Here is a 14,072-nt window from a genome sequence, read left to right as displayed (position 1 = left end):
CCCCATGGTGGTGGCCCGTGCAGCGATATTGGGTTGTGTATGATGGGCTGTGACTTTTTATACCCTCTGTGTAAAGTGTGCACCACCACTGTGAAGTTGATGAGGAGGCGACCATGTTTTCCATAGACCAACCCCACTATGGCAGTGACGTAGTTGTAGCTGACGCCTCACAAAGGCTCAATGCAGTAGTTCCAGTTACATATTGATTAGCTTGTTGTGAAAGTCACTCAGTCGTGTCCGACTCTTTGCGACCCTATGGACGATACAGTCCATGGAATTCTCCAGGCCAGAATACTGGAGTGGGTAGCTGTTCCCTTCTCCAGGGGATCTTCCCAACCCTGGGATGGAACCCAGGTCTCAGATTCTTTACCAGCTGAACCACCAGGGAAGCCCTGATGAGCTTGTTACTTTCGCCTAATTGTTTTTTGGGCTGTGCGACTTTAAAAGTCTGTGACGGGGTAACTTACATAAAGTACATTTAATCTAAGAAGAGAAGAGAAGACTTCACAGTCAAAGTAGACATATTTCTGGAATTAAAAAAAAAAGAAAAAAAAAACTCATAGCGTTGTGTGTACAGAAAGTTCATTTTATTGTAAGGGAGCTGCTTGACCTCCTCCAGGTCCACTGAGCTTCCTGTCAGACTCTGGGGGGTGGGCGTCGGGGAGACATTGCTCTTTTACCCGCCGGCCTTCAGTTCGGAATCCTGCTCCACTGATGTTTGGCTGGCCTTCACTCATTCCTTGACCACTTCTAAGTGGCCCTTCTTTTGTATTGTTTCTTCATAACCCTACCACATCCTCCTCGGAGAGGAAGTTTTAAAAAAATCCCAATTATCTTCATTTCCTCCATTTGGCTCCTTGGTGTATGATTTAAGATGCCTGACTCCTTTCCAACCCAGCGAGATTGGCAGAGGGTGGAACCCAGGCATTCTGGCTCCTGTCTGTGCCTCTCCACTAGGGTGTGCTGCCCACTCAATAATCGTGGACCCCTGACCAGCCAGGCTGGGGGGTGCCCGGCAGGTTTCCGGGAGAACGCTTCTCACTGATCCCCAGTGACAAAGAAAAAAATCCCGCACATACAATATTCTTTGACCCTTCCTTTTTTCTTCTTTACCAAGGCAAGTTTTGCCTTTGTTCGGCAAACGTCTTTACAGAAAGCAGCTTCTTTGGAAAGCTCACGGCCAGAGTTTGGGGCTTCGGGCTTTAATCAGTGGCTGGCTGGTTATTTTACCTGGGGCATGGAATTATAAATGTTCTCTTCCTCTGTGGCTACATCCATACAATGAGGTTAAGCTTACTTATCTATTGGAATTGTGGTACAAAACACCCAACCTCTTCAAGTGTGATTAGCATGTGTTGTTACTTCACTATACACTTTCTCAGTAGATGATTTCTCTAAAACGGTTCTTTCTTCCCCCACCTCCGCCCCCACCCTGAAGATGAACAACCTCAGGTGCCTTGAACTCAGCGTACCTGTCATAACTTGTCTGCAAGAGTCTCATTCTATTTTCCTTGACTAGCTTTTGTAAGATAACAGATTCATGATAACATGACATGGATGATAAATGGGTCCCCTGATTGAAACTTAATACCACTTAAGCAATTGTTACCCACAGACTAAGATAACCTCGCTCATTTAAAAACATCTCTCTTAAGGAGATTGGTTCAGGTTGCCTTTCTAATGCCCCTGAGATTTCTGCCCAATGAACCGCTTAAACACAGACCACGAGTGAAGTCCTTGCGTGCTATAGTTTGTGTGAGGGTCCCGGAGGGGCAATATTTGCTAGAATAAACTGTTATGAATGGCAGTCACGAACTGTCACTTCTGCGCCATGCTTGTGACAGGTCTGACTGTAAAACAAGAGTTCCTTTATATTTTCAAAGTCAGAGTCAAATCCAGAGAACCCCTTTTTCAGTTTCTGCTCTTGGATTCACCAGCACTCCCATCTTTGCCTTACGCATGCAGTCAGATTCCCACTGCCTCTGTCCCTGCAGTTTTTTTTTTTTTTTTCTCCAGGAATGTTTCAGTTCATGGTGAACTATTTTTATTTTTTAGTTACATTAACGCTATGAAATAATTAGTCAGCTAATTAATCTGGTGTACAAGCTTTGTAGGATTCTTCAGCTGTCAGTCAGGCCCAGGCCCGAGGCCTACATCTAGTCTCAGCACTCTCGCCCATGTGATTCCCGTTGCCATGGCTACTGGGTACATCTGCTGACACCCCACTCTCTATTTATTGCTTAATTAAGAATTTCACGCTCAGCCCTTATCTGCCTCTAAGAACAAGCGCACACTGTTAAGAAATTCCGAATTTAGGCCTGGGCACAAGGAAAGCCTTTCTTGCGGGGCTTGGCTGGACTGGAGCCTCTCTAACGATCTTCTCAGCATCCCAGCCGCCACCCTTCAATCAAAAATCATTAAATGGGGCAGAGATAATGAGCATGTAGCGTATCAAAGAAGGATGTTTGCTTGGTCCAAAGGAGGAAAAGCTGCTAGGCCCCATGCTCTGCTCCACTTCAAAGGCAGAGGAGACCCCTTGTCACTGGGGCCTGATAAAGCCTCATTTGTTCTGGGCTTGACTTATGCAAAAGGTCTGGTATGTCAGAGTCCCATCTCACAGACGTGGGATTCCCTCCCCCGGCACCACTTCTTGCCTCCACCTCCACCGGCCCCCTCCCTGGCCTTCCGCACACGCTCGTGTGTCAGCTCTTAGGCAGCTGGGCCCCCCAAAGCATCAGGCGGAGCGTGTAATCACTGACTCCACGCTGACAATGGCCACTTGTAGGGGGGTGGCCAGGAGGAGGTCTTCATCACAATAGGAACACAATTATTGCAGCTGCTAGGGAGGGCTATGCTTCTTCCTGTAGAAATAGAATAGGACTTGCCCCAAACAGGAGGACAAGGTTGGGGGGAAGTGGTGGGGGTGGAGGGGGTGGAGAAAACAATCCTGAGTTGATTATTCATATTCTGACTCTTGGAAGCCTGATGCAGAACCAGTGGGGTCCCAGCAGCTGTTCCCGCACCGTCCTCTTCTAATAATCGTGCATTCTGTCTGAGGTCAACTTACTTTTGACCCTGTCCTTTTTATACAGGGACGAGGCTCTTTAGGGCAAACTGTTGGGTTGTGGCAGGGTGCATTAAACACTCACAGCCCCTTCCCCTTGCTCTATCCCCCGCCCAACCAGCAGCCGGTGATAAATTCATATCAGATGCCGAGCTATTCACACTCGCCCTCCTGAGTTCACACAGCCCCCACTCGCGCAGGGGAGATGCAGCCGAGCTGGGATATTGTGCGAGGTGGCAGCTGAGAAAGTCCGCCTGCTAGGCTCAGAGGCTCCCATGTACCACCTTCTTCTCATCAGACTGAAAAACAGACACGTCTAGTCAGGCTGGCCACTGCTTATTTCCAAATGTCCCACTCACCAGGATAAAGACAGGCTCTTTGGCAAGAATCTGGGGCTCTTGTCCATGAGGGCAAGAGGGCTGTGGATAGAAAGGCAAATGGACTTTATTGTCTGTTCCTATTACTCCAGAGAACTTAAGTCACATCACACTGAAGTCTCAGAAAAGATGCTTTAATTTGAGAGATCCTGAAAATAAGGAGTGTTTTCCCAACTGCCCAGGTTTCTCTCTCCTCAAAGCGCTAAGGTCCTGGGATGGAGCTGACTGCTATCTGGACCCTTCTGTTTCTCAGTGGGTCTAGGAAACCCCATGCAACTCCTCTAGGAGGAATCTTGCCAGAATCTAAGGAGGGAAGACTCAGCTGGCTCCCCAGAGCTCTTGGGGAGGATTCTGTGAGCAGGGCAGAATCATAATCCTTTGAAACTCTGTACCCATTCCCATGTTGAGGCCCTCTGAGGCAATCTATGGCATTCTAGTTAATAAATTAATTTACATTCTTATAGAAAACTCATTCCCCAAAGATCCCCAAGGATTTTGTACCAGTAATATAGAGAGTTGACTTCAGGGACTTGCATGACAAACCTTTATGGCAAAAATAGAATGGAACAGGAGCTGTGGATGTGAGAAGTGATTTTTGCTTCCCAATTACAAGCAACTTCTCCAAAAGGAGAAGGAAGAAATGGAGAAAAGGAAAGAAAGAAGGAAGGAAGGAAAACCCAGGAGTCAGAATCAGATACTTTTTCTAGGAATCACTCAAGATTAAGGAGCTCATTCTCAGTGACGCTGGTGGCTGGCTTTGGTTCATGCAGGTCACAGGTGGTATAACCAGTATCGTGACTTGGATTTTCTGACTGTTTCAGTACTGTTTCTAGTATATTAGTGTTTTGTTTTGTTTTAATCCAAGCTTATGTTCCTACCCTTGTAAACCAAATCTTCTTTCTTCTATTTGTAGGAAAAACCTATACTTATTAACAATGCTTCTTAAACTTTAAGCATTAGAGTACCACCTTCGTACTTTGTCACATCCTACCTCCTGTACTATTACTTCCTTGATAATTTTCTTAAGTCGACTTCCACACTGTTTTATTTTTAAAGTCCATCTCTTTTTAAGCAATAATATCCATAAAATCATGGGTTTAGTGACCTACTTGCTTTCTCTAAAATATATTAACATCCATAACTATTAAAACTTTTATCCTACTAACATCATCACATTTACTTTATATTTTGGGAGTAGACTTTGACCTTCAAGTTTTTGGTATAAATGATGAAAAGTAAGAATTGTGAATGTAAGGATCTTTTTTTTTTTTTTTTTAAATTCTGGGTCCCTTTCCTCATTTGCTAAGAACACCTGCCTCTGAGTAAAAATCGCGTTTTGAGAGTAGGGTACGAAAAAGGTTGTAAACTCCCTTCCATAAGCGCTTTCTAAGTGTGCCTCCTGGGCACACAGCTGGAATGCTTGCTTCCAGGTTCCCTGTCCCCTGCCAGAGGCTCTGGTTCTGTAGATCTGCACAGGGCCCAGGAATCACACACCTGCTGCGGAAGTGCAGCCAACATTGCTCTGAGTCAGAATAACAATTGTGATTGTTCTCTGAGTTAATTAAGAAGGTATAATTGAGCTAACTCTCAGGACTGTTTAATGTAGATATATTTGTCGACATCTCGATCAAATTCTTTTGCTCTTAAAAAATTACACCCTTTAAAGAATGAATGTTGGGAGTAATAGGAGACTCTTAGAAGGATTTTCATATCCTATTTCTTTGAAGGTCTTGAAAAGATCCTGAGTGATGAGGGCTGAGGTGACTCAGTGGCTGTCTCTGAGAGGCTGGAACCAGACAAGAGTGTGGTCCTGCAAATCAAGTTTTAGCTGCCCAAGAACCAGTTAACAAAAAAGCCTTCTCTGTGGCTGGGTGAAAGAAGTGATTTCTAGGGAGCAAGAATTGAACAGGGAGGGAGAAGCAGAGCAGGAGGGTACAGGAGTTGTGAGAAGTGGTAGAGGCCAACAGGGCAAGTGAAGATGAAAATGCCAAGAGAGGATCAACCCAAGAGCTGGCCCATGAAGATGGTGCTGGAAGTGGGTCCAGGGCCCACAGAGATGGAAAGCAGGCATGAGTTGATAAGACTGGATGGAACTCACAGACACAGAAGTAGTTGCTGTTTTCTGTTCTGTCCACATGCAGATAGAGGGTGACTCATCCTAGATAAAGGTGGGCTGAGGGAGAAGTCCCAGTGTGTGCATAGTAAGTTGCCTACATACAAGCGAATTCAGTTCCATAATTATGCGTAACTTGTGCATAAGTCCAGCAAAGTTAACCTAGGTACCCAACTAACACAATCAGCTATATAGTAGTGTACTGTAATGGGTTTGTAATACTTTTCACACAATACATAAAAACTGAACAGACCCCCAAATAAAACATTTTTAAACTTGCAGTATAGGACCTTGAAAAGTACAGTAGTACCGTACAACAGCTGGCACACAGGGGCTGGCATCGAGTGAGCAGGCAAGAAGAATTACTGACTGGAGGAGGGGAGGAGGTGGGAGACGGTAGAGCTGAAGGAGGGTCAGCAAGAGGAGACAGAGGGCAAGGAGCAGTTTCAGTGACACCTGACGCCGATGGCCCTGGCTCTGGTTCCTTCCTGGAACAAGATGCACTTGCACGTCTTTGAGAGTTTGCAGCTTGAAGGTTTGTATGTGGGTAGACTTTCTGTACAATCCTCAGAGGCCAGGTGAGCAGGGCATAGAATGAAGAAGAAAACAGGCGAGGGATCTATTGCTAAGATGCCAGGTGGTTTTTCTTTTCAGATAGACAGGTACTCTTCCCCTCCAAAATTCCAAGAGAAAATGGGACCTGCTCTGGGAGAGAATCAATTAATTTTTCTCTTCCCTAGGGCCCTCATGAAGACAGAATTTGCCAGCACAACACATCACTCTGGCAGGCACTAGAATCAGATCTACTTGAGTAATTCCTCTCTCACCGGGAGCCATTTTCTTACACGTTTTTCTCTTTCTCCTGGATGTCTGTGTTTATAGCAAGCTTAGATCATATAGCACTCATCAGAATAATTTGGCCATAATTGACCTAAAGACTTCTTTTCTTTTTGAGGACCAACCAGATATTACAATCTGGGAAGGATCAACAGCAGTGAGTTTCCATTGATAAACAAAGGAGATTAACCGTTCTCATCTTACAAACACAAAATCAGAAATCATAAGCACTGAGAAAACATATGTACAGTATCACAGCTTGTGTTAGGCTCTTAAACTCTCCCTGAGTCAATACCTTTAGTCTCAGATGATTTTTATCCTTCTTTGTATGTACCCAAATTGGAAATGACACTGCATTTATACTGTCTTTTATAGAGTCAAAGCACTTTAGCAAACTTTAGTGGATCTGGTTAAGTTGCTTACAACTTGGAATACTAGGGCTCATCATGATTAGGTGCAGCTGTCAAAAGAGTAAAAGCTTTTTTTTTTTTTTTTTGGTTTTGTTAACTGGCTCCTAGAAAAATGAGCATGTCTTAATAACAGTATTGATGATGACTCACATGTATTGTTCATTGAAACCAAGTCCTGTGCTAAGTGTGTTACCTGGATTATCCCATCTTTTCTTCCTGATCACCCTATGATGTAGGTAATAGGATGATTCCCATTTTTAGAAGAAGTGAGTGAGGCTCAGAACTTGTCAGTTACCCATGTAGAGGACCTGGAAGTTCTAGGATTCAAATCCAGGCTGCTGAATTTCACCCACAAGCTTCCTGTTTACTCTCTGTGGTCTCTCTCAGCCTAGAAAGGGTGTTTGGGAAGAAGCAGCCTACTGCATCAGCGCATGTGCTCAGAGGCAGCCCGCAGGGGCCATGTGGTATAGGAAATCAGACTTTTCTCGTTTTTCCTACTTTTGGTGCCTGTGCCGCATTTTCTCTGCTACTGAAACTGCTTCTCTTCTCATGCCTGCGTTGAGGAAGAGGTTGCTCTGAAGGTTGGGGCCATCTGTATACCTGTAGAGGCTGAACAAAGCCAGAATCTGCCCAGCTTGGAAGCCACTGGTACAGAGGTGCAGGCGTGATAGCTCGCTGCTCCAGGGATCCTTGGTTTACTAGCAACAGGGCCTGGGTGAGGGCTTTAGTGGACAAAGGAAAGTGAGACAGCCTATCATGAGAGTCAGAGATGTCCAGGGTTCACCTTTTCCGTCTTCTGGGTAATCATCACTGCTGCCTATCAGGACTGTATAGTCAGTGTTAACTTCAGCGCCGGACGCTGCACTGCTGGTGGGATCCTTTACACCCAGGGGATTCTGGATGCATGGATTACTTTCCCTTTACTTCAAATCCCCTCCTCTATGTAGTGGGGAAAATGCTGTTTCTATTCTCCCCTAAGTATAAATATTATATATTTTGGGTTAAATAAATCATTATAAAATTGCTAGAGTAGCTTTGAAAAAGACTCTTTACATGTGACTTTTTTCACTTTCTTTAACCTCAGGGGCTGTGTCTTAAGGAAGAAGGCACAGATGTACTAAAATTTACAAATGCCTGGAAATTATTAATAAGGATAATTGAAATAGTTTTTATTGAAATCTAGTTGATTTACAATGTTCTGTTAGTTTCTGCTGCACAGCAAAGTGATTCAGTTATACCCACCCCTACACACACATATATTCTTTTTCATATTCTTTTCCACTATGGCTTATTACAAGATATTGAATATTCCCTGTACTATAAAGTTGGTCCTTGTGTTTATTTATGTATAGTGTTGTGTATCTGCTAATCCCAAACTCCTACTTTGTCCTTCCTCCATCTTTGTTTGTTTTCTATATCTGTGAGTACAAGGATGATTTTTATAACATCTTTAAATGAGCTAACTTCCCTTTCCAAATGATTCTCGGATTTTTTTTTTAAATTTACCTTTCCTAGAGTTTGATTCTATTACAATATTTTATTCCTTTCTCTTGTGCAAGGGTATTTTATTGTTATAGACTTATGCATGTTTTTAGATGTCATTTTGTCATAAATTTGACTTTTCTTTCTGATTGAATAGAATTTTTTTACTACTTTGTCTTTGAGTTCCTTTAAAAGGGTTATTTCCTGCCTCCAATTGTTTAATTTGTTGAAATGGTGAGTTATTAATACATCCTGGCATCCAGAGTAGAGCAGTTTATCTAGATTGGTTCATGAAAGTTAAGATATACATGCCCAGCAATGTCTAGGATCTTAAGGTACAGGAGAAAAATCCCTCTCTCAGAGATTTAGAGACAGACCTTAGGATAGAGGCAGTCCTGAATTCACCACAGTTGATGCACAATAATATTTTCTCATTGAGAGTGACCTTGCTATAAGTATCATAGTTTGGTTTTAGGAGTGCTTTTCAACTTTAGCAAATGCATATAGATCAGTGTGAGTAGAAATGGATATTAGGACATTATAGGAAAAAAAAAGAGATGTTGAGCTGGTGTCTTTATTATTAATTATTATTATTAAGTTAGAAAAGTGGGTGAAATGGGCAATTGTATAAAAAAACAATATAAGCAAAGCTTTGGAAGGAATGATGAAGGAGAACACATGAAGAACAGGTCGGCCATTGTGCCTGGTCTCAAAATGTGTACAGTGTAAGGAGAAAGCCGCAGACACACACATTTTATAATAGGGAAAATATTTTTCACTGAAGTATAGCTGATTTTCAATATTATATTAGTTTCACGTATCATCATGATTCTGTATTTCTGTATTCCTGAAGATGATATTCTACTATAGGTTATTATAGAAAAATTTAAAATGGAATAATCAACAAAGAAAGAATAAAATCAGAGAGGTCTCATCATGGGTGTTTTGCGGACTTAATGTTCTGAAGCTTATGCTTTGTAATTAGAAAGAATGATCCTTGGTCTACTCCAAACCTGCCACAGAGGAAAGGGTTTAGTGCTCCAGGGAGAGGCAAATGGGGGGCATGAGTGGGACCAAGGCCCCAGGGCTGCAACCTTCAGCATCATTGGGCTCTTCAGTGGTGGGAGACTTTGGCCTTCATGGCATCTGATAAGGCAGAAAGGTAATTAACCAATGAGAGGCAAGGTGTTACTGAAAAGTGGGGTTCGTGCACCTGATTACTAATTAATCAGGCGTGAGAGCACCTTGTAGATGCATTCACTATTTAATTATAGCAGCCTCTCTTGGCAAAGGAGCATATGTTCCCAGCTTAATCTACTGGTTTATACTGACATCAAATTGTCATTATCAGAAGGAATCAGGCCTTTTGATTATTTTCACTAATTTATTGAACACTTAAAATTAATGAACCCCAGGCCTTTCAAATGTGCTCAGTTGGTTTGGAAGATAGGAGGAGAAAGTGGAAGGGGGGGGAGGTTGGAGAAACAACTTCATTAAAAGGACAATTTGCCTGGATAAAGGTAAAGCAAATACATTTCATGGGTGATCTGAATTCTATTGGTGAAGAACACATGAATTCCAAAAGCTGAGCCTTCAAACTGATGGAAGGGAAATAGGATATGAGGGATGTCCTGCTGACCAACACTGGCCTCCAAAAAACATATGGTTAAAGGATTTTTTTCCCCCTAATTATTTACGTGCCGATTCTCTTGGAAACCTTACTGTGATTAAGTTTAATCGAAAGCAAACAATCAAAATCAAATGTTGGAAATCAATTGTTAGACTAACTAACAAGGACTGAATTTTTTTTTAAAATTTTGAAAATGTAATTAGATTGGGAGAATTTAACATAAAGTCGTCTTTCTCACACGTGAATATCTCTTGTATTAAGAGAATCTTTGTATCATATCCAAGTTGTGATTCTCTTTTGTATTCAGTTTCAGGTGAGGGCCAAGTTAAAGTAGTTCTCCAGGTGAGGAAAGGTGTGGACCCGACTATTTCAGGTGAGTATTAACCCACCAAATAGAACTGCCGGATGCAAAAAGATGTCTTCCCATCATTTTATAAATTTCTCCCATCATATTTTTTTGTAGGGAAGGGATCAGCCCTAACGCATTTATGTCTGACAAGTCCTCACTGCGTCACCCCTACAGCTAAAATATACGGATGCATGTCAAAGAAAGATATAAGTGGTGCATTTTAAAACATTGGAAAGTAAGAATTACAACATGTAAATAAGCACGTTTCATAAATTATGGACCATATGTGCACATAGGAGTCCAGATCTGCAGATGGGCCATTAGGCCCCCACCAAATGGAAAGAAAAATTCAGGGTATCTCAAAACTTTAATTGTTCCCAGTAATTTCAGGAAACCAGGGTAAACAAACCCTCCCCAAAAGTCAGATGGTTCTGTGAAATCTTCCTAACTCATAAAAGCTAAACTCTCAACGACTAAATGACTCATAAGCACCTTCTAATGTATTACGTTGTTTGTTTTTGTTTATTCTGAGGCAGTTTAACTATACATTTGCAGCCGGGATAAATCTTTTCAAAGGCCGAGTTTTCCTTTGATTTCCAGTGGCATTTTTTTGTGTTATGTCAGAGAAAAGCCAGGCTAATCAGAAAATGATCTAATTCCTCCATTTATTTTATTTTTTTAAAGTTCTCCATTTAAATTAATAAATTAACGAGGTTAAGGTATTGCACTAAAACTATAAACTGACCTTGACTATTCCATGCTTATTTGCCTGAGAAGAATGGGATTCTTTGTTTTTATATCTGTGAACTGCCATCGCCTTTGCTCTTTATGTTCCTGGTCCTTTTTCACTTTTTTCCTTTAGGTGACTCACAAGTCTCTGTTGAATCTCCCATGTGATGTGTAGGAGGCCACAATGCTGAGCAAGATGGAGTGCTCTTTGACTTCATGAGGTCTTATGGTCACTAGGAGGTGTCAATCAAATGACTAATTAATCAAGGAATATGTTCCTTTTAAAATAATTGTTACCAAAGAGAAGTATCATGATTGTTTTTATGTTCAAACTCCCCCAGAAGAGATGCGATTGGTTGGGTGAGGCCTTATTTTGTAGAGAACCACCTGTAGGGGGAGCTCTTATGCCAGGTCCACTGGGAGGATCCCGGACCATCTCCACCTGTAGGTGGCCATTCCTGGTTCAGACAGCTTTCATCAGCATAACATGCCACTCAGCACTTAGTGTGAAGAAGTCTGTACTAAGGACTCTTTGGAAGGACATTGTGGGTAGCTGGTATCTGGGACTTTTCAGCAGGGGTCAGTTTAACTGGGAGATGCTTCACTTGGCCTGTCAATTGCAGCATGCTGGATGAATAGAAAGCTGGTGCTTCACAGAGTTGTAGAATTTTAGTAAGAGAAGGAACCCCATAAAGTATCCTATCCAACTGCCTCATTCTACAAATAAGGACATGGAAGCCTAAAGATTAAGCAGTTTACTTAGTCACATTCAGTGGTTGAGCCCGGATGAGGACTCAAGTTTCCAACTCAGGCCAGTGTTCTTTCTGTTATACCATGTAAACCCTAAAGTGTTCAAGCTACCTTTTTTGGTATATTTTAATTTGTGAGTTACATTAAATTTATTGTATATAGCCAATTTTTGTAGCTTATATAGATTGGGACACAAAACTATCCTAAGACCCAGGGAGTCATGGAACTGGTATGTTACCATTTGTTATATTCAAATATTTATTATTAATATGGTTCCAAGGCATTGATTGATCTCTATCATGTAGGATATAAGCACTAATGTCAAAATTATACTATGGGCGTGTATTTTGTTTAATGGAGAGGTCTATGAAAAACAGTAAAATGTTTGCAATATCAAAAATTCTTTGACAAAACAAGAATGGAATGCACAATGGAGTTCCATCTATATGTTCCCATTAAGAGATTCAATGAACATATAATGCAGAAAATATATTTTGGGTTTAGGTGTTCTGCTACAGAGTCTTTTAGCCTTTTATTTAATTGAGGACCTAACCTGTGTATAAGACTGTGCTGGTCATTGTGGGGACGTTGGAAACGCCAAGGAAGCAGAAATTAAAGTATGTATGGGGCAGTGTTGGGAAGAAGCAGAGAAAGTGGTGCTGATGAAAGCTGTTGTGTGGTGCTTAGTCAGGTTGGGGTAAGGATGTATGCTCGTCTGGGTCAGGATGGTACCCAGTTTTCTGAAGACCCCATACAGGTCTTAATGCTCCTCCGACACTGTGACTTCACTGGTTTTCTCTCGGTGTCCATGGCGCTTTATAAAAGATGAAGGAGAGGAAGAGGATGAAGCAACTCACATTAGGGGAAAGTAAAAATATTTCTGAGGAGCTTTTACCTCAGCCATGTTGTCTTTTCAGTGGGGGCTAATTGCAAATATTGTTGACAGTATTTACAAACATTCAGATGATTGGACAGAGAAGGAAACGGCACCCCACTCCAGTGTTCTTGCCTGGAGAATCCCAGGGATGGGGGAGCCTGGTGGGCTGCCATCTGTGGGGTCGCACAGAGTTGGACACGACTGAAGTGACTTAGCAGCAGCAGATGATTGGATCCTCTTTTCCTAAATTTGTGCTCCCTTTCCCCACAGATTGGGTTTATTTCCTTTCTTCTGGCTTTGACATCTGTCAGCCTTTCTCCTATTTCAAGTCAATCCATCCCTTCTAGCATCTTTTGAACTTTATTTTATCAGCAAATGAAGTTAACCTCTCCATCATTCCTGGCTCCTTCTGTTCAGTACCTCTCAATTAAAAAAAAATCAAAACAAAATTCATAGACACTGACTCTTCCACAAGTTGACATTGCTTCTGCAGACTTATCAAAAGATGAGCCTTCTCTTGATGCAGAGCCATAAAAAGCACTGTTTATAATAGTCAGGACATGGAAGCAACCTAAATGTCCATCAGCAGATGAATGGATAAGAAAGCTGTGGTACATATACACAATGGAGTATTACTCAGCCATTAAAAAGAATACATTAGAATCAGTTCTAATGAGGTGGATAAATCTGGAGCCTATTATACAGAGTGACGTAAGCCAGAAAGAAAAACACCAATATAGTATACTAACGCATATATATGGGAATTTAGAAAGATGGTAATGAAAACCCTGTATGTGAGACAGCAAAAGAGACACAGATATATTGAACAGTCTTTTGGACTCTGTGGGAGAGGGCGAGGGTGGGACGATTTGGGAGAATGGCATTGAAACATGTAAAATATCATATGTGAAATGAATCACCAGTCTAGGTTCGATGCATGAGACAGGGGGCTCGGGGCTGGTGCACTGGGATGACCCAGAGGGATGGGATGGGGAGAGAGATGGCAGTGGGGTTCAGAATGGAGAACACATGTATACCCATGGCTGATTCATGTCAATGTATGGCAAAACCAATACAATATTGTAAAGTAAAATAAATTAATTAATTTAAAAAAAAGGAAAAAAAAAGAAGCTGGGTAAATGAAGGATTAGATGGCAATATTTGGCTCACATAATGAATTGGAGACCATTTCAAGTGGTGACTGTTGTTGACTGACAAATTTGAGAGGGAAATGTTGGTCTTGAACAGTGTTCATGGACTCCAGTTTTAAGATAAGTCTAATTTATCTAAAAAGTAGGAAGACAGATCAAAGGCTCAGGATCTCGGATCATTTCCTCAATAAGTGTTTTGCATGATCAGACCTAATGTCTTTTCTTCCTCACTTCTAGTGTACTCCTAAGTCTGCTATAATTCAAGTGGTTTCCACCTCCAGCACTCCATTGACACTGTCTTCA

The 14,072-nt window shown here is 41.8% G+C and overlaps 1 protein-coding gene across 1 annotated transcript in view; it reads left to right on the top strand.

Annotated features, from left to right (window-relative positions):
* The window catches only part of PKHD1 (PKHD1 ciliary IPT domain containing fibrocystin/polyductin), a 441,675-nt gene that overhangs the window by 231,929 nt on the left and 195,674 nt on the right, over positions 1 to 14,072 (top strand). The window contains 1 exon segment of the mRNA XM_002697311.6: positions 10,221 to 10,286. Within this exon segment, the coding sequence (XP_002697357.3) occupies positions 10,221 to 10,286 (66 nt within the window).

This window comes from Bos taurus, chromosome 23, assembly GCF_002263795.3.
Source record: "Bos taurus isolate L1 Dominette 01449 registration number 42190680 breed Hereford chromosome 23, ARS-UCD2.0, whole genome shotgun sequence".
Taxonomy (NCBI): domain Eukaryota; kingdom Metazoa; phylum Chordata; class Mammalia; order Artiodactyla; family Bovidae; genus Bos; species Bos taurus.
This window is presented reverse-complemented; position numbering and strand designations above follow the sequence as displayed.